This window comes from Rhinolophus ferrumequinum, chromosome 11 (genome assembly GCF_004115265.2).
Source record: "Rhinolophus ferrumequinum isolate MPI-CBG mRhiFer1 chromosome 11, mRhiFer1_v1.p, whole genome shotgun sequence".
In the NCBI taxonomy this organism is placed as follows: domain Eukaryota; kingdom Metazoa; phylum Chordata; class Mammalia; order Chiroptera; family Rhinolophidae; genus Rhinolophus; species Rhinolophus ferrumequinum.
In genome coordinates, this window is record NC_046294.1 from 577,746 (window position 1) to 599,842 (window position 22,097).

The 22,097-nt window shown below is 53.1% G+C and overlaps 1 protein-coding gene across 2 annotated transcripts in view; it reads left to right on the plus strand.

Moving 5' to 3' along the window:
- The window catches only part of AP2A2 (adaptor related protein complex 2 subunit alpha 2), a 64,124-nt gene that overhangs the window by 17,177 nt on the left and 24,850 nt on the right, over positions 1-22,097 (plus strand). For both annotated transcript variants that reach the window (XM_033120416.1, XM_033120417.1), the window contains exons 2-4: positions 12,335-12,403; positions 18,426-18,568; positions 20,287-20,480. In XM_033120416.1, the coding sequence (XP_032976307.1) occupies positions 12,335-12,403; positions 18,426-18,568; positions 20,287-20,480 (406 nt within the window). The remainder of the gene's footprint in view (positions 1-12,334; positions 12,404-18,425; positions 18,569-20,286; positions 20,481-22,097) is intronic.

The following is a 22,097-nucleotide window of genomic DNA, read 5'->3' on the forward strand; positions in this document are numbered from 1 at the left end:
CAGTGTGGAGAGTCCTGTCTGTAGTGTGTTTGTGGGAAACAGCTAGTGGCGATTGTTTAATGTCACAGCTGGGAGCTACAAGTGTGGCCACAAGCTGAACAGGCAGATGTGAAGAGTGACATGCCATCCGGGGCGTTGAAGAGCTCTGGTGGGTGCCTGTGGGCCTAGACGGCTGCCCTCGCGGCACTGTGCACGTGCAGGAAGTGAGGGCAGACGTGGCGCCGCGGTGGGCGCACTGACGAGGGCGTGTCTCGGCAACGTCACTGACTGCCCCCTACGTGAGCGTCGCTGACTGAGCAGAGGCCTCAGGAGCTGTAAACTGCAGGCAGTTCCAGACTTTACAGAACTCGTTCAGGAAAGTCACTGAGCAAACAGCCGCAGCAGCAATAGCAGTTCCTGGGAGGGGCGCATTCTGATTCCCTGAGTGGCCACATAATGCTGTCTAAAACACCGAGTTTCCCATAAGAAATTGTGAGATATACAAAGAAACAGGAAAATATGGTCTATGTGGAGGGAAAAAAAAGTAGTCAATAGAAAGTGTCTTTGAAAGGGTCCAGATGTTGAATTCACTGGACAAGGAATCAGTTGTTATAAATATGTTCCAAGAACTAAAACCATGTCTAAAGAATTAAAAGAAAATATGAGAATGATGTCTCACCAAATAGAGTATCAATAATTGAATCAGGAGTTGTTAAAAAAAGAAAAAAGAAATTCTGGGGTTGAAAACACAGTAATTAAAATGAAAAATTCACCGGAGGGACTCAGTAGCACATTTGAGCTGTCAGAAGAAAGAATCAGTGAATTTGGCAGTAAGTTTGTTAAGGTAATTAAATTAAGATCAATATGAAGGTGTGTATAGATCCAGCCCGAGGAACAGAAAATAAAAAGAATGAAGAAAAATGAACAGAGCCTCCGAGACCTGTGGGACACCAGCAAGCATACTGGTGTGTCCATCCATATTTGAGCCCTACAAAGAGACTAGGAGAAAGATGTGGAAGGAATATTTGAAGAATAAATGCCCCAAATTTGACGACAAACATTAATTTACACATCCAGGATGACCTCCAAATTGGATAAACTCAAGGAGATTGGTACCTAGATACATCATAGTCCAATTGTCAAAAGGTGAAGACAGTTACCTTGAAAGCAGCAAGAGGAAAACAACTCATGTCTTCCAGACAGCCTTAAGATTAGCAGCTGACTTCTTGTTCAAAACCACGGAGACCAGTGGGCTGACACACACAAAAATGCTAAAAAGAAAAGAAAAGACTGTCAATCAAGAATTCTGTATCCAACTACACTGTTATTCATTGTACTGGAAACCTCAAACAGCTCAATGATCAATAACATAGAAACAGTAAGTCAATTTTAGAATATTAACACTGGTTGAGTATTGCATCATCATTAAAAACATATTTTTAGAGGATTTATAGTGATGTGGGGAATGCCTATGATATAACATTAAATTTAAAAGGATTCAAAATTGCTTATACTCTATAAGCTTAAGAATTGCAAAAACTTATTAGAATAAAAATGTTGAAATAGTGAAGGGAAAAAAAAGAATTCTGTATCCAGCAAAACCACCCTTCAAAAATGGAGAAATCATGATATTGCTAAATAAACAAGAATGAGGGACTTTGTTGCTAGCAGCCCTGCCCTACAATACATGTTAAAGGGAGCGCTTCAGACTAAAATGAAAGGACAGGAGATGGCAGAAATGCACAAAGAAATAAAGAACAATGGGAAAGACACCTGTAGGTAAATATAAAGGAGTGTAAGTGTTTTTGTAACTTTTTGTGTCCTATCTGATTGGAAAGACAACTGCATAATACAGTAATTTTAATTAATTTTAGTATAGATTAAAGAAAACTGCACTAATGGGCTTATAACATGTGAAGATGTGATTTGTGTGCCAGTAATAGTACAGAGGAGAGGGGAGGGAACAGAGCTATGTTGGAGCAAAATTTATATTAAAATTAAGTTTCTGTTAACCCAAACTAGATTGATTTAAGTTAACGTGTGAATTATAATCCCAGGTAACTACTAAGAAAGTAACTAAAAAGTATAGTAAAAGAAACAAGGGAATTAATTGGGGTATGAAAAATATCTAACAAAAAAGAAGGCAGTGATGGAAGAATACAGGAATAAAGACACAAGACGCATAGAAAATATAGCAAAATGGCAGATGTCTGTCCTGCCTTATCAGTAATTATCTTAAATGTAAATGGATTAAACACTTGAATTAAAAGGCAGGAATTGGCAGGAAGGATTAAAAAAACATGATCCAACTATATATTGTCTTCAAGAGACACTACAGATTAAAAGATTAAAAAAAAAAAGACACAAGTGAAAGGAAGAAAATGATATACCTTGCAAATAGCAACCAGAAGAGAACTGGAGTGGCCCTATTAATATATCAGATAAAATGGACCTCAAGACAAAAATTGTTTTTAGGGACATAGAGCATTTTATAATGATAAAGGGTGAATCCCTGAAGGAGATGTATCAATTATAAACATATGTACTCCTAATAACTGGGCCCCCAAGTACATGAAGAGGAAGAAATAGACAATTCAGCAGTAATAGTGGGAAACTTCAGTACCCTATTTTCAGAAATAAATACAACTAGACAGAAGATCAGCAATGCCTGGGAGACTCAGACAGCACTGTAAACCAGCCAGACTAACGGACACTGTTCCACCCACGAGGACAGAGCACACTTACATACTCCTCAGGTGCACGGGGGACATTCTTCAGAATAGACAATCCATTAGGCCATAAAAAGAGCCTCGCTGAATTTAAAAGGATGGAAAGAAAGCACACAAAGTATATTCTCCAACCACAATGGAATGAAATTAGGAAATTCACAAATATGTGGAGATTAAACACGCCCCTCTATAACCAATGGGTCAAAGAATAAAACAGGGGAGATTAGAAAACATTTTCAGAGAAGTGAATATAAAACTCCAACGTGTGCCAGAACTTAGGAGATGCAGTGAAAGCAGTGCTGGGGGAAGTTTACAGCTGTAGACGCCTACATTAAAAAAGCAGATCTCAGCTCACTAACCTAATGTCCACCTTCGAAAGCCAGAGAAAGGAGAGCGCGTGAAACGCAAAGCCGCAGAAGGAAATAACAGATTAGACCAAAGACTGGTTCTTTGCAAAGATGAACACAACTGGCAAACCTTTAGCTAGACTGACCAAGAAAAAAGAGAGAAGACTCAAGTTACTAAAATCAGGAATGAAAGAAGGGACATTACTACTGAATTTGCAGAAATAAAAAGGATTATAATGGAGTACCATGAATAATTCATTGTATGCCAGAAATTAGCTGACTTAGATAAGATGGAGAAATTCCTAGAAAGACACAAATAACTGAAACTGACTCAAGAAGAAGTAAAAAAATCTGAATAGACTCACAGAAGTAAAGAGCTTGAATTAGTAATTAAAAAATTTTCCATCAGAACAAACCCTGGCCCAGACACTTAAATAATTCATGCGAATCCTTTACAAATTCTGAAAAAATACAAGAGGAGGGAGCACTTCCCAACTCATTCTGTGAGGCCAGTATTAACCTGCGAACAAAAGCAGACATCAAAGAAAGAAGACGACAGGCTGGGTGGGGCGGGCCCCATGGCTCAGGTTGGAGCACCCAGCTCCTAACACCACGGTCGCCAGTTCAATTCCCACACGGACCAGTGCGCTGCGCCCTCTACAGCTAAAATTATGAACAACAGCTCTCCCTGGAGCTGGGCTGCCGTGGGCTGCCTTGGGCCCCCTTGGGCTGCTGCGTGTGAGAGCTGCCGTGAGCTGTTGTGAGTGGCCGACCAACAACTGGCAACCGACTGCCCCAGCCGGGGGTAGCACAAGGCTCATAGCACCAGCATGGGCCAGGGAGCTGTGTCCTACACAGCTGGACTGAGAAACAACGGCTTGAACAGGAGTGCGGCCAAGAGGCGGAAGAAAGGGGGGAAAAAGACGACAGGCCACTGTGAGTATGGAAACTGAGGTTCTCAGTCTTAGTGACCTGATGACGACTGTGGTTCTGGTGTACGGACAGACATACCGGTCAGTGGGGTAAAGCGGGGCCCCAGGAGCAGACCTTTCCGTTTTCCATCAGTGGGAAGGAATAGTGTTTTCACCCAGTGTTGCTGGGGTAACTGCATAATCCACACACAGAAGGACAAAATTGGACCCTGCCACACACCACACACACAAGTCACCTCAAAATGGTCGCAGACCTCAGTGCAAAAGCTGAAACTATAAAACAAGACAACATGGAAGTGAATCTTAGTGACCTGGGGAAATGGTGTCTTAGATGTGACAAAATACAAGTGATACAACAGAGATACATTAGACTTCATCAAAATGAAAAACATTTGTGCTGCAAAATGCTACCAAGAAAGTGAAAAGACAACACAAGAATGAGACAAAATATTTGAAAATCATGTGTCTGAGAAACAGCTGGCATCCAGAACATTAAATTAAAAGTGGACAGAGTATTTGAATATATGTTTCTCGAAAGTAGATGTACAAATGTCCATTGAGCACATCAAAAGCCATCAGGCAAATGCAAACCAAACCACGGGGAGACAGCACCTCACACACACCAGGGCGGCTGTGATGGACGTGAGGGGCGGCGACAGGCGTCGGCAGGGCTGTGGAGAAATCGGAACCGCGTGCTTTTCTAGTTCTGGTGTAAACGGTGCTGCCTTTTGGGAGCACACCTTGTCACTCCTCAAAACGTCAAACGGCCCCCATGTGACCAGCAGTCCTGCTCCTAGGTGTCCATCCAGGAGAAGTGAAAACATGTGCGCACAAAATAGGTCCATGGATGTTCACAGCAACAGCAGTCATCGTAGCCCAACATGGAGACAACGCCCAAATCTGTCACGTGATGCCGAGGTGACAGAACGTGACATAGCCATGATGCAATAGTGTTCTTCAGCAGTGAAGACAACACAGGACTGATTCATGCTGCATCGCGATGGACGAAGAGAGAAGCCAATCCGAAAAGACCAAGACCATGCAGAGATTCTGCTGCGAGGAGATGTTGGAAGAGGTGCCTCTATGAGATAGTGGACGGCTTGCTGAGCAGTCGACTGCTGGTGGGGACGGGGCTTCTTTTTGGGGAGATGAAAATTTCCTAAAGTTAGGTTGTGGTGATGGATGCACAAGTCTGTGAACATACCAAAGCCATTGAATCACATGCTTTAAGTGAGTGAGTTGTGTGATGTGTGAATTCTGTCTCAGTGAAGTGTGAACCTGTGTCGCCGCCACACCAGGCTTTATCTCCCGTGGAATAACAGCTGCGCGTCTTTGAGCTGTGTTACTCCAGTCCTTGGGAGCTGCGTTCTGAGGCTCGTCCCTCCTGGGCAGCAGTGAAGGGACGCTGAGGATGACCCTGGCGGTGCTCACGGCCGCCTCCGGGGGCCACACTGCTTCGTGTGTGCCCCATGTCAGTGGCTTTCTGGTGTGGTCCTTGTCGCAGCCCTTTCACGGAGAAACCAAGGCTCCGAGAGGAAGCTCATGGCCCAGGGTCAGGAGCTCGTACGATGTGGAGAGGAGTCGTGTCCTGGCTTGATTTGCTGTGTCAGACCTTGCTGTGTTGACCGCCATGCTGACCACATTCAGTATGATTTTAGGAATGAGACCTTCCTTCAAAAATAGGCTTTTGGGTCAGTTTTGGGCTTTTGGCTTACTTAGTGAAATCATTTTATACACAGACTAAAATTCTTTAGACCAGATTATGTTGTAAATTTCAGACTTCGTACCTTAAAATCATGGTGGTTTGATGTTTCATAGTAAGTTGAGGAGCTCCTGCACTGTTTCCAAACTCGGACTCTTCCACATACTAATACTGTCGGCTGATGAGTTCAGCCGCCAACAAGAGGAAATCATTGACCAGCATGTTACTGGGGAAGCATGACCGGGGCAGTGATTCTGAAACTCCAGGACCTCTGCCCCCGAGCCCGTGCCCCCAAGCCCGTGCCCCAGGTCCCGTGCCCACGTCCCGTGCCTCCGAGCCCGTGCCCCCAAGCCCGTGCCCCCAAGCCCGTGCCCCCAAGCCCGTGCCCCAGAGCCAGGCCCAGAGCCTATCCTTTGCTGCTCACTGGGCGCACATTGCAGCTGGTTTTGAGGAAGAGCTCGCAGCTAGTCCAGGTTACTCATTAGCCAGCACGCTCCTAAGTCCGCTGTGAGGACGCCTGGTACAAGCTCCACATCTTCAGTGGCCAACACACCTGCCACATTCACGGTAAAGACTGCGCAGGGCGGGTCAGAGGTCAGGCTGCAGGCGTCGGGAGGCGTGTTGCTGATTCCGGCAGCTCCTGTGGCGCCTGACCTGTTTAAGATTGGTTTCTGAAGTCAGGGCAGTAAACCCTGTCCCTCCCCCAAAGCGAATTCTTTATCTAGAAAGATAAGTAAGGCTTTTTGCTAGCTGTGCTCCCAGCACTGTGGGGTGGCTGGGGTTGTGGATGAGGCCGTGTCTGGGGAGAGGTGCAGCCTGAGTGGGCGTGGACTCGCATCCCCTGGAAAGCCCCCCTGGCCCAGGGCACAGGTTGTCCCCACCATGTGGATGGTGATGGCTTGGTGCGCAGTGGGGGCCCCGTGACACCGCGATGCACACGTGTTAACTGTGTGTGGGCGACCAGCTGCCTGCGGTCCTACTGGACTTCCTTGAAGACCTCCTCTGGGACAGGCGTGCGTCGCCCTGTGCTCACTTTGCCCTGGCGGCGTCCCCTGTGGCCTTTCCAGGCTCTAATGCTTAGGGAAGGCCCCGCTACGCCGACTGAAAGTCACGCCCAGCGTCCAGTTCCGGGCTGTGACTGTGGGCCTGTGTCTGCACCCCTTGAAGAGGGCAGGCAGTGAAGCCGGCCACCCAGCCCAGCCCTGAGCCCCAGCCCCTTGTGTCCTGAGTCCCCTCCTCGAGGGGACACCCTCCCTGGTCACCCCACTAGCCTCCTCCATCTGTGTTGGTAGACAGCCAGCCCTGTGGGGGCCACGCCTGTGCAAGGCTGTTTAAGTGGGAGAAGTTGGGGACAGGGACAGCAGAACCTACGGTTCATTCACTGTGGCAGCAGACATGAGGGGCACCTAACATTGTGGGAAGCTAAGAGGGTTTCCCCAGATGGGGACAGCCTGGCAGCCGACTGGAGGGGTGGAGGGCAGGCTGCCGCAGCATGGCTGAGGGCTGGGCTGGCTCCCGCAAGGGAGGGGTGGCGAGGACGGCACCCTGCCCTGGGAGGAGACGTGCGCTTTATGTGGGATGGACCCAAGGAGCCGCCGAGGCCAGGGGACACCCAGCCTCACTGAGTGCTTCTGAACTTGGTGTGGGGGGGTCCCCTGTCTCACAAGGCTGTCCACTCTTCTTTTCTCCTTTGTGTGCAAAACAAAGCACAGATACAGAAGATCACACAAAGCCCACCTGCGGAGATCAGTGAGTTCTTACCAGGCAGACATCCTGTGACTTCCGCCCCCGTGCCCACCCTGGAAGCCTTTCCACCTGCTGCACTGTCCACCTCCCCCAGACCTGCCACCGTCACTGGGTTCCTGTGTCCCTGACAGGTTTCTCACCCAAGGCTGCGTCCTGAGCACCGCGGTAGACATTTGTGTTCTTTACTCTGTTAGTCTGTCCCCCTTTCTTTTCCTTAGGACAGTCTGTTGAAGACGCAAGACATTTCAGGGACATGAAGTTGTAGAGGTCACGGTGTGTTTCACTGTGCTCTTCGCTGTCTGCAGCGGGGTCCAGAGGCCAGGTCACAGGCAGGTGACTCTGTGGCCAGGCTCAGGGTGATGTCCTGCTCTTCACATGGGGCTTGTGCTGTCTGGCCGACTCCGTTCTTGTGAGGCCTCTCCCCTGCCTGGTTCCATGCGTCCCTTTGGGGGCTGCAAAATGGTGCTGTTCTCATCCGTAATTTCTTTTCCATCCGTCTGTGGGAATGCTTTTGTAAGGGGACCTCCCTTCATGTGCTGCCTGATTGCTGGGGGGGGGGCAGGGGGGCGAGGTGGTGGTGTGCGTGTGGGAGAGGAAGGGCAGCCGGTTGGTTCTTCCCCTTTATTTGCCAGTTTCCAAGGTAACTTGTTCCTTAATGTCCTCTGAAGGTGACATGAGGTGTTTTTTTTTTTAAATGTGAGTTTGAACCCATGAGTTGAAACGTTTTTGTGAATGTGACCATTGCCCTTTTTATCCTCGTGGCAGCTCCGGCTGTCCTCCGTCTGGCTAACAGAGGGCCTTCATCTGGTGCTGCATGTTTGCTGTGGCCCTGCAGGTCTGTGGTGGTTGACAGTTCTGGCAGGCAGGAAACCCGGGCGCAGGGGCACCTGGCCCCGGTCCTGCAGCCAGCGGCTTCTCCAGGAAGCCTGGTTTCTTGTCGTGGAACCTGAGACCTATGACCTATGCTCCGGTTCCCGTGAGGCTCCTCAGAGGCCGTGCTCGTGCTTGTCCTCATGGTGCCACCATGCCGCCTGGACAGTTCAGGACCGCCGGTTTCCTCCAGGACGCTGGGGACGGTCCTGAGACTGTCGCCTAATCACACGTGAACTTGACCCTGTGTTACATCCGCAGTAGGCTACGATCCGGCACCATCCATTGGTGAATGAGGGCAGCTGGCGCAGTCTCCCCTCCTGCCGTCCTGCAGCTGTGCTTGGTCTATGGTGACCTGAGTGTGTGCGTTACCCCACTTTCCCTTCCCTCACTCCCAACCCGTGCTCACCCAGCGCCTGTGCACGCCTGCCGGTGCTCTCTGCGGCATTCTCCGTGACACCTGTGCACGCCCGCCGGTGCTCTCCGCGGCGTCTGTGCGCGCCGGCTCATTCTCTGGAGCGCCAGGAAGTACCTGGGCATGTCTGTTGCTCTCTGAACTCTCCCACCTGGATGAGGTGTGTACCCGACACACGGAGGCCGTCCTGCTGGGCCCCATATCCTGTCTCACACTGCTTTTCCTTAAGCATGTGTCCCCTTCCCTTCCGGTGAAAAGCAGTGCCAGAATCTGAGGGTTTCTCTTACAAGCAGCTTGCTCTTTTTCCTGGATGGTCAAAGGATTTCTTTTACTTTAAAGTCCGATCACTTAATTAGAATACGTGATGGTGTGTGTTTTCCGGGTTGATATTCCCAGTTATGTTGAGTGCTTTTTTTATGTAGTTTAAATTTTTTTCTTTGTTTAATTTCGGGAAAGCTTTTTCAAAAGCCACGTTTCGTCCGTCCCCCTGCTCAGTGGGCCGTCCTACTAACCATAGGATGCATCTTTGTTCATTTTTAATATTTTCTACTTTCCCTTGAATTCTTTATCTTTTTTCTTCATGTCTTTTTGATTTAAATAATTTTTTTATCTTTGATTTCTCTCCAGGCCTCTGTTGTGTTTATTTATTCTTATGTTCCTTTTAGTTTATTCTTTATTTCTGAAATGTTTTTATTTCTAGTTTATCTGAGTTCTTTTACTAATGTCTGAGTTTCTAATGGATTTTTAAATGTCTTCTATCTTCTTCTTAATGTCTTTTCGGCCCTGGTTTGCCCTGTGGGGATGTCTTTCCGAGGAGCTGTCACTGTTTGTGGGGATGTCGCCCTGCCCGTCTCCCTTCTTGCTCACAGCGTGTGTGCGCACTCCGACCTCAGTGCTTCCCTGCTGCTTGTTGTGTGCCAGTCTCTGCACTGTCAGAGGAGGCACGGTCCAGGGCGGCTTATTGCCGCGTGGTGGCCCCCACCCCTGCCGCTCCTGGAGGGTCGCTGGCTCTGCCCGCCTGCTGCTGTGGACGCTCCGTGTCCCTCGTCACTGTGCTCGTCTCCTGTGCAGTGTGGGGGCCAGGTGCACAGTTTGCTGGATGGCAGCCCTCTGACATCACCTGGGTCTGCTTGGGCTCTCCTGCCCCCAGGTCTGGCCCATACGCCATTCTCTCTCCCTTCTCTCGCACAGACATGTTGCCCTGAGGGTGTATATGCTTTTGGAGGTTTTCCTTTTGGGGGAACTGTGCTCAGAGATGTCAAGTGACTCCCCTTGGTTGCACAGCGAACCCGTGGCTGCCCTTGGATTCCAGCGTCACACGACCGGCTCCAGAGCCCGCTCTTGTCATCGTGCACCTGTGCCTTCCTTCCTGGAGAACCCTGACCTGCCCTGATTTAAGAGAAGCTTTGGGAGAGAAGCCCTAGCTTCCTGCCCTGCCCTGGTCTTGTTCCACAGAGGGGTGCTGTACCCGTTTATTCCATCTCTCCTGGTGGTTGCCCCATAACTCTGTTAGGTGTTTCGAGTTTTATTTTATGATTTTCCGTCTTGGGTAATAGCTATAGAGTGCCTTATAAAAGCTAACTTAGCTTATTTCACATTGTTTCCTCTTTCCGTGGCCTCTCAGTCTTTTTATTATTTCTGACCCCTTTGACTCTGTACAGCATACGTTCCTGCTGCTTGGGGGTCTCTTTTTCCCTAGGGTTTGGGTAGGTAGAGTGGAGTGGATATGCCAGAAAGAGAAGCAGACCCAGACTCCTGTACACCTGTGAGAAGCACACAGGCACACACACAGGTGCACACACAGGCACGCATGCACACACAAACACAGGCAGGCACATGGCCACGCACACATATTCATACGCACACACAGACACACGTACGCATGCATGCACACACAGGCAGGCATACATGCTCACACAGGCGCACACACAGGCACACACACAGGTGCACACAGGCACACGGCACACACACACATGCGTATACACACTAACAGGCACACGTACATGCACACACATACATGCACACACATGCGTGCCCTCCTGTGCATAGGGCTTCCTCTACGCTCGTCCAGGCTGTGGGAAGCTGCCTACAGCCTGTGTGTGAGCGAGCGACTGAAGAATCCCAAGACGTCGTCTTTCAGGGGCCTTTCAGTCAGGTCCAGAAAGCCTATTTCAGCAAAGAGACTAATTTTTAAGAAAATTTAAGAAAAGTTTGCCTTTGATCTGCCCTCCCCCCCGCATCAGGCTCACTGCTATACAGGGCGCCCCATGCTTCCTCCGAGGAACCTGAAGGGTTCCCGCCTGCCGGACTGCTGTCTGCCAGCAGGAGGGCAGGGCAGGAGGGAGGTTTGGGCTCCCCGTCCCTGTCCCCTGCACCCCTCCTTCCCCAGAGCTGATTGTGTGCTTGTTTGGTGGCAGCACTGCAGCTCCCACCCTCACCCCCAGCTGGGTCAGCAGCTCCCCCAGGCCAGGAAGGTGTTTGAACCTAGGTCCCTGCACCTCAAATACTGGCTGCCGAGGGAGCCTGCCGGTGCTCCCGGGGATTCCTAGGGCAGGACTGTTCCTTTCATTCAGATTTTAAGCCTCATTTGTTAGTGATTTAGTGGGAAAAGCTCAGGCTGTCCTGGGAGTGCCCTGGAGGGGGAGGCTGCCTTGCTGGGGGTGCGATGGGTCCCAGAGGGGCGGTGATGAGGCCAAGCGGGCTGTTGGCCTGTCTGGAGGAGGGCGCACGGGTGGCCCAGCATCGGGGGATGGGGGTCCGGGGGGCCGCTGCTGCGGACGCCTCTTCTGCTGGACTAAGGACTTGCCGGACAGCGTCTTTAACAGTAAACTGGGTTCCTGCCTTCAGAAGTGATGCAAATTCACAGACGACTCACTGTATCCTGTGTGACGGACAACTTCTTCAATTTCCCAGTGCTCGTTAAGATGCGCAGCCCTTGAAAAGTCACCTGTGCTCGCTAGGCCTCAGTTTCCACACCTTTCAAGGTGGAGTGGAACTGAACCTGGTCTGATCTCCATCCCACGCCTGACACTTCCCACACACGCAAATGTCTGTCGAATTAAGGCCAGCTTTGCAGTAGATCTAGGATGGAGCGAGAGCTTGACTGTCACATACGTCCTATACCCTCTGTCCCTTTCTCATGTCATGCAGAATTCCCAAATCTTATTGAATATTATGAAAGCAGACTGACCAGGTTTTGTAGGTTGGTAAATTACATAAGGGAAGAAAATTGGAAGCCTAGAATAGGTAAAAGTTAATACGTGAAAAAACTATCTGGCAGTAAAAGTCAACTTTAGAAGTAAACTGTTAGCCGGTAATGATTTACTGTGGAAAACATTCAACAGGTGTTTGAGTGCTTCTCGTTCCAGAACTGGGGCAAAAGGTGAATGAAAAGGTCTCTGTAGCCCCTCCATCCCTGCAGTGTGGCATTTGGGGACTTGCCCGCTGACTGGGGGCCTGGCTGTTGCCACTGCCACCTGCCCGCCCGCCCTCAGGGCTCTGGTCTGAGGCAGGTGGCTTCGTTCCTGCCTCAACCTCCTGGGTCGGTCTCGCCAGGGAGTGGGCAGCGTGTGTGTAGAAATCCGTTAAAGTAACCTATTTGTGCTCTTTTTTAGGCAAAAGTAAAGAAGCAGAAATAAAGAGAATAAACAAGGAGCTGGCAAACATCAGATCAAAATTTAAAGGTGAGTGTGTGTAGCCCTTTCACGGAATGTTCTGTTGTGACATTTGTGTAATAGGGGCTTAATCTTTTAGTATCCTCTTTTTTTTCACTTCAAAGTTCTTAGTGCAGTCACTGTCATGGCTGTGTTAGAATTTCAGTGTTTCAAGTCAGCCGTTGGTTATTCTCGAGCTGTTGGATGGTTTGTGTAGAACTGATCCGATGGCGTGGCCCCTTGGACCTGGTCTGTGCCAGGGACTGGGGGGACCTGACTGAGAGCAGTGACTCCATTTGTGGGCGCAGCCCCCAGGAGTGGTGTGCGCACTAGACCCCACGCACGAAGGCTCCAAGTAGGGACCTCACGTAAAGGGAGCCCTACCTGAGGCCGCCCGATGTGTGTCTGCAGTCTTACGGGGCACCGTGGGCCCCCATGGTGAACCGTCTTCTGCCATGTGAATCCACGCGGGAGCCGGCGTGGGTGGCGCACACCTTCACGAGCACCCTCATTCTGAAGAACCGTGACAGCAGAGTTCCAGTCTAGGACATGCTTGTGAAAGGCCGGCTCATTCTGTAGGCCTGAGCTTTTCAGTTCGTTTTCACAGGTTTGAAGCTTGAGCAGACTTTAGTGAGTGGCTGAAATTGCCCAGGAACAGGGAGTAGAGGAGAGGGCTGGGACTGGCCTCTGAGGGACCGTGGGGACAGGAAGATAGGGTCACTTGGCAGTGACTTCCCTGTTACCAGGTGATGCAGAAGCTAGATGGGTGTGCTCTGCTGACCCCAGGGGACGTGCTGTGCTGTAGTTAGTACTTTCAGCCAGGCCCGTACACTCCCGGAGCTGTATGAGAAATGCTTTGCTTATACGCATGTATGCATACATACATACATACATACATACATACATATATACATATATATATTTTGGGGGGATGTCTATAACTTTCATTGCTTTAAAATTTTTTATTTATATTTTTTTATTAACACTTTGTTTTTTCAGAGCAGTTTACGTTCACAGCAAAATTGAGGGGCGGATACAGAAATTTCCCGTATGCACCCTGCCCCCACACAGCACCGCCTCCCCGTTACTGATGTAACCACCTGTTACAGTCAGGCTCTGGCACTGACACGTCATTGTCACCCAGAGTCTGTAGTTTACATCAGGGTTCATCTGGGCGTTGTACCTTCTATGGGTTTTGACAAACATATAGTGACATGTATTTGCCATTACCGTGTCGACAACCACTGCTCTCTACTGTCTCCACGTCGTCGTGTCTTTTCCAGAACGTCATAGAGTAGGTGCCATGCTGCATGCCGTCTGTTCAGATGGGCAGCTTTCACTTAGCAATAAGTATGGTAGGTTTCTCCATGGATATTCATGGCTCCAGAGCTCATTTCTCTTGAGGTCTGAATACGATTCCACTGTCTGGACGTCCCATAGTTTATCCATCACCTACTGAAGGACATCTTGGTGACTTCCGAGTTTAGGCAGTTATGAACAAAGCTGCTGTAAACACCCGTGTGCAGCTTTGTGTGTGGGCATACGTTTTCAGCTCCTTTGGGTAAATACCAAGGAGCCCGATTGCTGGGCCGCACGGTGAGAGTGTGTTTGGTTTTGTAAGAAGTCTCCACCCTGGCCTCCAAAGTGGCTGCACCGCCTGCACCCCTCCCCCCCAGTCGTGGGGGGAGTTGCCACGGCCCACGTCCTCCTGGCCGTCGGTGTCACCGGGGCTCCAGGTGGTGGCCGTTGCAGTAGGTGTGCGCCGCTCCCTCGCTGATGTTTTAATTGCATCTCCCTGATGACACGCGCTGTGCAGCATCTGTTGCGTGCTCACCGGCCGTCTGTGCGTCTTCACTGGTGAGGAGTCCGTAACCTCCACTGCTTCTCAAAGGGAGGGAGTATCAGGTGGTGGGTGGTGAGGAGTGAGGTTCCCTGACGACCCCCAGATTGTAGCCTGCATTGGCGCTTCTTAGCTGCGTCACCTTGTTTCTGTGTCTCTCTTCTGAGCTGTAAAGTGGGACACTGGTGATCTCGGGGGGGTTGTCCGTGAAGCAGACCCTGAGATGGGATCGGAGGACAACGATCAGTAGAGAGTAACACCAGTGAAAAGTCCAGGGAGCAGGCACGGGGAGATGGGGCAGGGTGGCGTCGCAGGGAGCTGTGGGTCTGCCCGTCGTCACTAGCCCACAGGGTGCTGTGGAGCGGAGGTCGCCATTTGGGTGGGGACGGCTGGGCCCTTGTGCCATGCCCTCATTTAGCCGTGGCTGGAAAGCAGGAAGGCAGCGCATGACAGCGAACCTTGTCAGCCTGCCTCACTCTTGGCAGCTGTGGGCCTTTACTGAAGGGCAGGGGTGTGTCTGGGCACTAGTTGTGCCCACATGTGGAAATATGTATAAATTCCTGCACAGGCAGTGAGTATCACATCAGTGTGAATCCCGTTGCTGTTACAGAAAGTTCCTGGCCCTCCATTGGTAGGTCTGCAGCCGTCTGGGTAAGTGTTTGGGGACAAGCGAGACGTGTGCTCCCTCCTCCTACACGCCTGTCTGAGGTGGGCTGTCGTAGCAGGGAAGGATGGTCCCGCTTCTCTGTCAACCAGTTGGCGTTGCTGAGCACAGTATGACCTGAATAGCAGCAGATAAGAGGAAACCTGCTGGTTGGGTGCAGAAAAGTGTGCTCTGGGGCCTTCCGGCTCTACTTCTGGCAGATGAGATCGTTTAGATCCGTGCTGTCCAGTGAAATACAGGGCAAGGCACAAATGCAGACACATGTAATTCTAAGTTTTCTAGTGATCACATTTAAAAAAAAGTAAAATGAGGCAAATGAAGTGAATTTTAGTATATTTTATTTACCCCGGTATACCTAAAATAGCATCACAACATGTAATCAGTAGAAACAGAAAAAACATAGTTTGACATTTTCCACACCCACTCTTTGGAGTGTGTTCTGCATTTGGCACACACCCGCACTCTGCACCAGCCACATTCCCAGGGCTCAGAAGCGCCTGTGGCTACTGTGCAGATTTAGACCAACCCTGTAACTGAAGACAACTTAGAAACACAGGAGTAAGAGAAATTTCGACTGTGTGGTCAAGTAACAAGGAGACGATTACTAGGCCTTGTCGAGAGGGTTGGCACCAGGTGAGCGAGTGCGGCCTCGGCTGCTTGCTGATGGCAGAGAAACAGCTGACCTTGAGAGTCTGGGGGTAGGCTCCATCAGGTGATTATGCCCTCCAGGGGCATTTGGCAGGATCTGGAGACCTTTTTGGTTGTCACACCGGGAGCTACTGCCATCTAGTGGGGGAGGCCAGCAAGGCGGCTGAACACCTGACTGCAGGCTGGTCCCCAGCTGACAATTACCGGCCAAGGCGTCAGTGGTGACGCTGAGAGAGGACAGTTGAAGGCCAGAGCCCACCCAGAGCGGAGACACCTTCCGCTTTGAACTGAGACCCCAGAGGCAGTGCCCTCAGGGTAGGAGTGACCTGGAGGTGAACCAGTCCTGTCACACTGTCAACCGGCCTTCGAACACCTGCACGCTCCACAGAACCTCCAGCCTTAAACTTGGATGAAGGAAGGAAAACAGTCGTCTCTGGAGGGAGGAATGTGGGGGCTGCAGGCGGTCCCTCCAGTGAGCCGCCCAGACATGATGTCCAGCACGCACAGAATCAGGACGTCGTGACCGGGAACCAGCAGACACAGGATCACAAACCCCCGGGGCCAGCTTCAGGTTACAGTAAACAGCAAGGTCTCTGTTCTTAAAGAAGTAATAGACAGACCTGAACATTTCAGCAGCAAACTTGGAAAGTGTGGAAAGTGACATAGCAGATTTTGAAATAAGACCAAATGGAAATTCTAGAACTGAGACATGCACGAATCTCCAAGCAGAGCTCAGTGGATGGGTTGACGACAGACATAGTTGAAGAGAGAATTAGTGTTCTGAAAGACGTGTGAGAGAAACCCATCCGGACCAGCCCTCCTGGTTTCCTTTTATGTCCTTGTCAGCCTGTGCTGTGGTCTCACGTGTCCCTGGCACTGCTCAGCCTGGTGGCGTCCTGCTTCCCTGGAACAGCCCCGAGGCACGGGCCTTCAAGAAGTGCAGGGGCCCCGGGGCACACACAGGGCGCCTTTGTGGTTTGTGGCCAGCTTTTCCTCCTGTCTTCTCCTTTGATCTTCATGGCAAGCCAGGGACATGGCTGCCCATTTACAGCTCAGAAAAGCCTCGATTTCACACACTGAAATGACTGCAGTTAAAAAACAAGTCTAGCCCAGTACTGAAAGGAACGTTTTGAGAACTGTGTCTGATCCGGTCAGGACTGAGACAGCACACAGTGGGTAAAGGGATGTTTGCTGTAAAGAGCACTGAGCTCTGATAGGGTGACCTAGGGAGATAGTGTGGCCTCCAGGCTGATGGAGAACCCCTCCCCGCCCAGCACGATTGGGAGGCCCCCCTGGGAGCAACAGGGTAGCTCAGCCCAGCAGAGAGCAGAGCAGGTGGCTGGTTTGGCCAGCATTGCTGGGCACAGGGCGGGACCTTCCTGTGGGCAGTCCAGCTGCTGGCGTGGGCAGGAGCTCGTCTGTGCTCGGGTCATGTGGACAGGGCTGTGGGAAGGTTATGACCAGGGTGGTCGAGGGGTCCCTGGGACACACAGCTCCTGTGCTCACCTCTTGGCAGGATGGCTCCTTCCTGCAGCCGTGTCTCTCCAGCGCCCTCTACCGAGACTGGAGCAGAGGTGTGGAGGGCACCTTTGGAGCTGACCAGTGGCCCTAGGACCCTCTGTGTCCTGGCAGAGAGGTTTGCAGTTGGGAGCCAGCTTGGGCTCCTGCAGAATGAAGAGACAGGCGCAGCAGTGCCCACCTGTGGAGGTCGGCAGGAGGCTGGGCTCCCGGTACACAGCCCGGCCTAGGTGCTGGGAGTGTGGAGTGGATGCAGGTGGAGCCGGCGGGCACACGTTCTGGTTGGAGACGAGCAGTGAGCGTCTGGGCCTTGTGGGGTGAGCAGGCCTTTGTTCCCACGGCCTCGCCCTGGGCGATACACAGCCCCTGGCCTCTCCCTCCTTGCCCCTGATGAAGGGGCCCTCAGAGCATATGGGGGTGCCTGAGGCAGGATGCCTTAGATGTCGCTCCCCAGCTCAGAGGTGCCCCTGCCCCTTGGTCTGCAGCCCTGGGGCGGCCGCTGCAGAGAGGCCAGGTCTGGCAGCCGGCAGCCAGCGCTCCCAGACCAAGCCGGAGCCTCTCAGCCCCGCGGCCCCCAGCCTGACCCGCGCACATCTGGGGCAGTGCCGCGCCCCGCTCCAATCAGGCTCCGCCCCTTCCTGACTGACCAGAAGCAGCACTGGGGCCGGAGCTGCGTTTGGGTGCGCTGGATGGCCAGGAAAGTCTTTCTACTGTGGCAGCAGTGTCACCGTAAGGCCACCGCTGTTTCTGTGTGTCACGTCTCCAGTCTGCCAGCCTGCCAGTGGTTGACTCTGTGGAATATTTCGCACTTCTCAGAAGACACAGAACTTCCAGTGTTTAGAATGGTGGTCCTTTTAAAATGGCTCTTTGTATTCTGCCTGCGACACGTTGAGGATGTGCTGTGACCTCCAGTGAAGTGTGAGCACGGTGGAGAGATGGAGCGCTTCTGGTTCTGTGTGTAGTTGTGGGGGGGTGATTGATTTGTCCTAACTCTGGTGTTTGTATACAAACAGGACATTGTGTAGAGTACGTTTATCTGCCGAAATTAAGCAGCCTATTTAGGACATCGCCGTGCTGGCCTGAGGCAGGGCTGGCTCCAGAAGCGCTGGGGGGATTGAGGCAGGTGGCCGTGTGACCTGAGCCCCTGCCCGACGGCGCCTGCCCAGGGCTGTGCTGGGTGGCACCGACCCTGCTGCCAGGCCTCTGCTTTGACTTTTTAGGGAGGCCGGACACCTGGGCTCTGCTGCTCCCCACCCTGTCTTGAGAGGCTGCTTGTGCTCGCAGTGTCTGCTGTGCGTCTGGCCGGCCCACCGCCCCTCTGCCAGAGGCCGGCTCCCGCGTCTTGCTCCTGCTGATTGAGCTCTGGCTTTGCCTTCTCCTAGGTGACAAGGCTCTTGACGGCTACAGTAAAAAGAAATATGTCTGCAAGTTGCTCTTCATCTTTCTCCTGGGCCACGACATTGACTTTGGGCACATGGAGGCGGTGAACCTGCTGAGCTCCAACAGATACACGGAGAAGCAGATTGTGAGTGGGGCTGCGGCTGTGGCTGGGGGGGCTGCGGCTGCGGCTGGGGGGGCTGGGGCTGCGGCTGGGGGGGCTGCGGCTGCGGCTGGGGGGGCTGGGGCTGCGGCTGGGGGGGCTGCGGCTGCGGCTGGGGGGGCTGGGGCTGCGGCGGGGGGGGGCTGCGGCTGCGGCGGGGGCTGGGGGGGCTGGGGCTGTGGCGGGGTCTGGGGGGCTGCGGCGGGGGCTGCGTGGGTCCAAGAGGGGCTCTCCAAGCAGCAGCAATGCTGTGGAAGGGGCTCTCTTCCCGGGGAGGGTCTTCTGATCGGCCGCTCATTTCTTTACAACTTCTACCTTCTGAGAAGGGTCTGTGGTTTTCGACGGGAGCTGTACATGCGCAGCTCCCATGTGACGGGCCCCATGAGGTCTGCCTCAGGGATGGGAAGGGCGGCGTCTTCCCCTCAGCACCTTGCCAGCACTCTTCACGAATCAGTTTACCAGTGCCCCTTGTACAACTTTGTTTCTGAAATGGGCCCCAACCCACATGGTTTCGGAGCTGAAGCTGCAGGTGGGGGGCCTCGCACTGCCCCCCCCCACTCCCCCCCCCATACCTTCCTAGAGGGCACTGGCACGGCCCTGAAGCCCTCTCATCTCAGGCTTTGTGGTTTTAGCCCTGCCGTCTTCTGGGTGTAACATTGTTTCTGTATGTTTTCTCCAGTGTTACACAATAACATTTTTCTCTATTTGTCCAAAAATGTAACTTATAGAAGGTAAAATGTTATCCTAGATGCCCAGGAATTTTGTTAAGTATTGGTATTTACGCAGCCGCAATTTGTTGAGTGTTTGCCATGGTCCAAGCAGTGTGCTGGGGGGACCCTGGGGACACAGTGACCAAAAGCAGCTGTGGGCTCTGCTCTTTTTCAGTGGGAGGTTGCATCTGACAGCTGTGGCCAGTGCCCAGGGAAGGAGGCGTGCAGAGCCCTCTGGGACCCTGAGAAAGGGGGTGGCTAGTGCGGAGGGTTCCTTAGGGAGGGTGTCCTGCTGAGGCTGAAGGATGAGTTAATGGGCTGAGAGTGGACAGAGCAGGTGGCACCCAGCCATGGCGCACACGGGGGCGAGGGGGGCCAACTGGAGGGGCCACGGCGGCTCATGGTGGCCTTTCTCCTGAGACCGACGGGAAGCTGGGCAGCAGGATCATCAGCGTGGTCAGTGGTCAGATGAGTGTTGAGAAATCACTGCCCCCTGCCTGGTGAGCGGGTGACACAGGCTGGACTTTGGCCTGGGTGCCGAGGGGAAGCTGGGGGCATAGAGACAGAGTCATTCAAGAGCTGGGATTCTGGAAACCACCAGTTTCTGTTAGCAGGCAAGGCAGGCCCCTTCCCCTCTGTCCAGACAGGCACATTGAGGTTACTCTGACATGTCACAGCCTATAGACGAATGGGCCTGGGGAGAGGACCGAGGTGTCCGATTCCTGTGGGGACATCTGCTTAAGTGCCTTTGGGTCCCTCCCACAGGACGTTCCCACGGCAGAGTTGGAAGCAGAGGCTCTGTTTCTGTATCGGAATGGGCGCTTTCGCCACAATGCAGACGAGCCCGCTGTGGCACGAGTCTTAGGGCCACCCCGTGAGTGGGTTGGGCAGCTGCTCCAGGCTCGCTGGAGGCTGGCGTGTCTGCGTGGGTGTCCGCCGGGCCCATGAGGGCTGGGGTGCTCAGGACCTTTCTGTCTTGTCTTTCCGGACCAGGGGTACCTGTTCATCTCCGTGCTGGTGAACTCCAACAGTGAGCTGATCCGGCTCATCAACAACGCCATCAAGAACGACCTGGCCAGCCGCAACCCCACCTTCATGGGCCTGGCCCTGCACTGCATCGCCAACGTGGGCAGTCGGGAGATGGCCGAGGCCTTCGCTGGGGAGATCCCCAAAGTCCTGGTAGCTGGGTATGTGTCCCGGGATTCGCTGACAGGTGTCAGACGTGTTACGTGTTGGGGACACGCTATGGTCCGCTGTCAGGTAAAGTCCAGGCAGGCCTTCCCTCCCCTCGTGCCTGAGATTTCAAAGTAGATTAAAGAAGAAGCTGAACCCTGCTGACCCCAACTAATCCAAGCCGGGGCTTCAGCCTCACACAGGTCGCGGGAGAAGGACACAGTCTTCCTGGATGTGGCCCAGCACCCTCCTTGCCCTTTCCCTAAGCATTACTGAGGAAAAGGTCACGTGCCCGATTTTGAGAATTCTAAGTACTCCGCTGCCGCCCCCTTGAATGTGGAGAGCCACGTGTGAGGCCCAGCAGGGGCTGTGGGAGTGCTGAGAGCGGACAGGGCCGTCCTGGGCCCTCGTGTTCCAGAATACTCCGCTGAGCTGAGATGCCAACCCAGAGGCCAGGCCCAGGCGACGCTCCTGGCTGACAGAGCCCAGCCCAGGGCGTTTCATCAGCACGCTGGGGACCACGTCCTCCAGGACGACTGGCAAGGAGCGGACGCAGCAGCTCCCAGCTCCTCCAGTCATGGGAAGGTAGAACGACCCTCGCACAGCAGTGCAGAGGGCTGAGGGTGTCAGAAAACGCCTACACCGCATCAGAGCAGGCCGGGCCTGACCCGCGTTTCTCAAAGGGGGGTGTTGCCCCAAAGGACCTTGGGAAAGTCTCAGCACGTTAGGTTGTCACCACGGAGGGTGTTCTGCCGGCATCTCGTGGGTGGAGACCAGGGACGCTGTTACACGTCCTGCAGCACACCTGACCGGCTGCACGACTGAGGACCTGGCCTCGTGTATCTGTGTGCTGTGGGGAGGAGCCCTGGGCTGCACTGAGCATGTGTGCAGGCCCTAGAGGAGTGTCACAGGAGCCTTACACCAGAGGCCGACGGGCCTGGCTGGGGGAGACCGCAGAGCACCCTGCTGGGTACCAGAGGCTGGGACGCGCAGCTCAGACATGGCGGACGGCGGCAGCTCTGGCGGGGGGAGGGCCGCATTGCTGGGGGAGCGAGTGGGGAGCTGGGACAACCCTGTCACACCCACGGGTCACTTAGACATGGCAGAGGGCACAGTGGGTGCCCTGAGAATAAGGAGCCGAGATGGAAGGAGGACTGAGATGCCCTGAGTGCACTGGGGGGAGGGCTGGAGAGCAGACAAGTGCGGGGGATGCAGGCCCTCCTCGCCCGCCAGCTGCCCAGGCCTAACCAGGCCCCCATCCTCCTCCTCCCGTCCTGGCCCCGCCCTCGGAAGGCACATGCCCTGGGCTCTGAGGTCTTCGCTGTGGCTGTGGCTTCGTTCCCGGCATCTTGAGCAAGGCCTGGAATAGTAGGTGACTAATACCTGTTGGATGAATGAGATGTAGCACAGACAGAGGTAATCTCTGAAAAGTATTCAGAGGACAATTCAGGAACGTTCCCTGAAGTAAGGGTGGAGCTGCATGTGCAAAAGGGTGCACTTGACACGCAGCCTGGACGAGTGTGGATGTGGAAGGACAAGCGGGAAGCCCAGCGGTGTCTCCCGTGAGGGGCCTGCTGAGCCGCCTGCCCGCCCACCCGGGGAGGCTCCTACTGCCCACCGCCCCCCCCCCC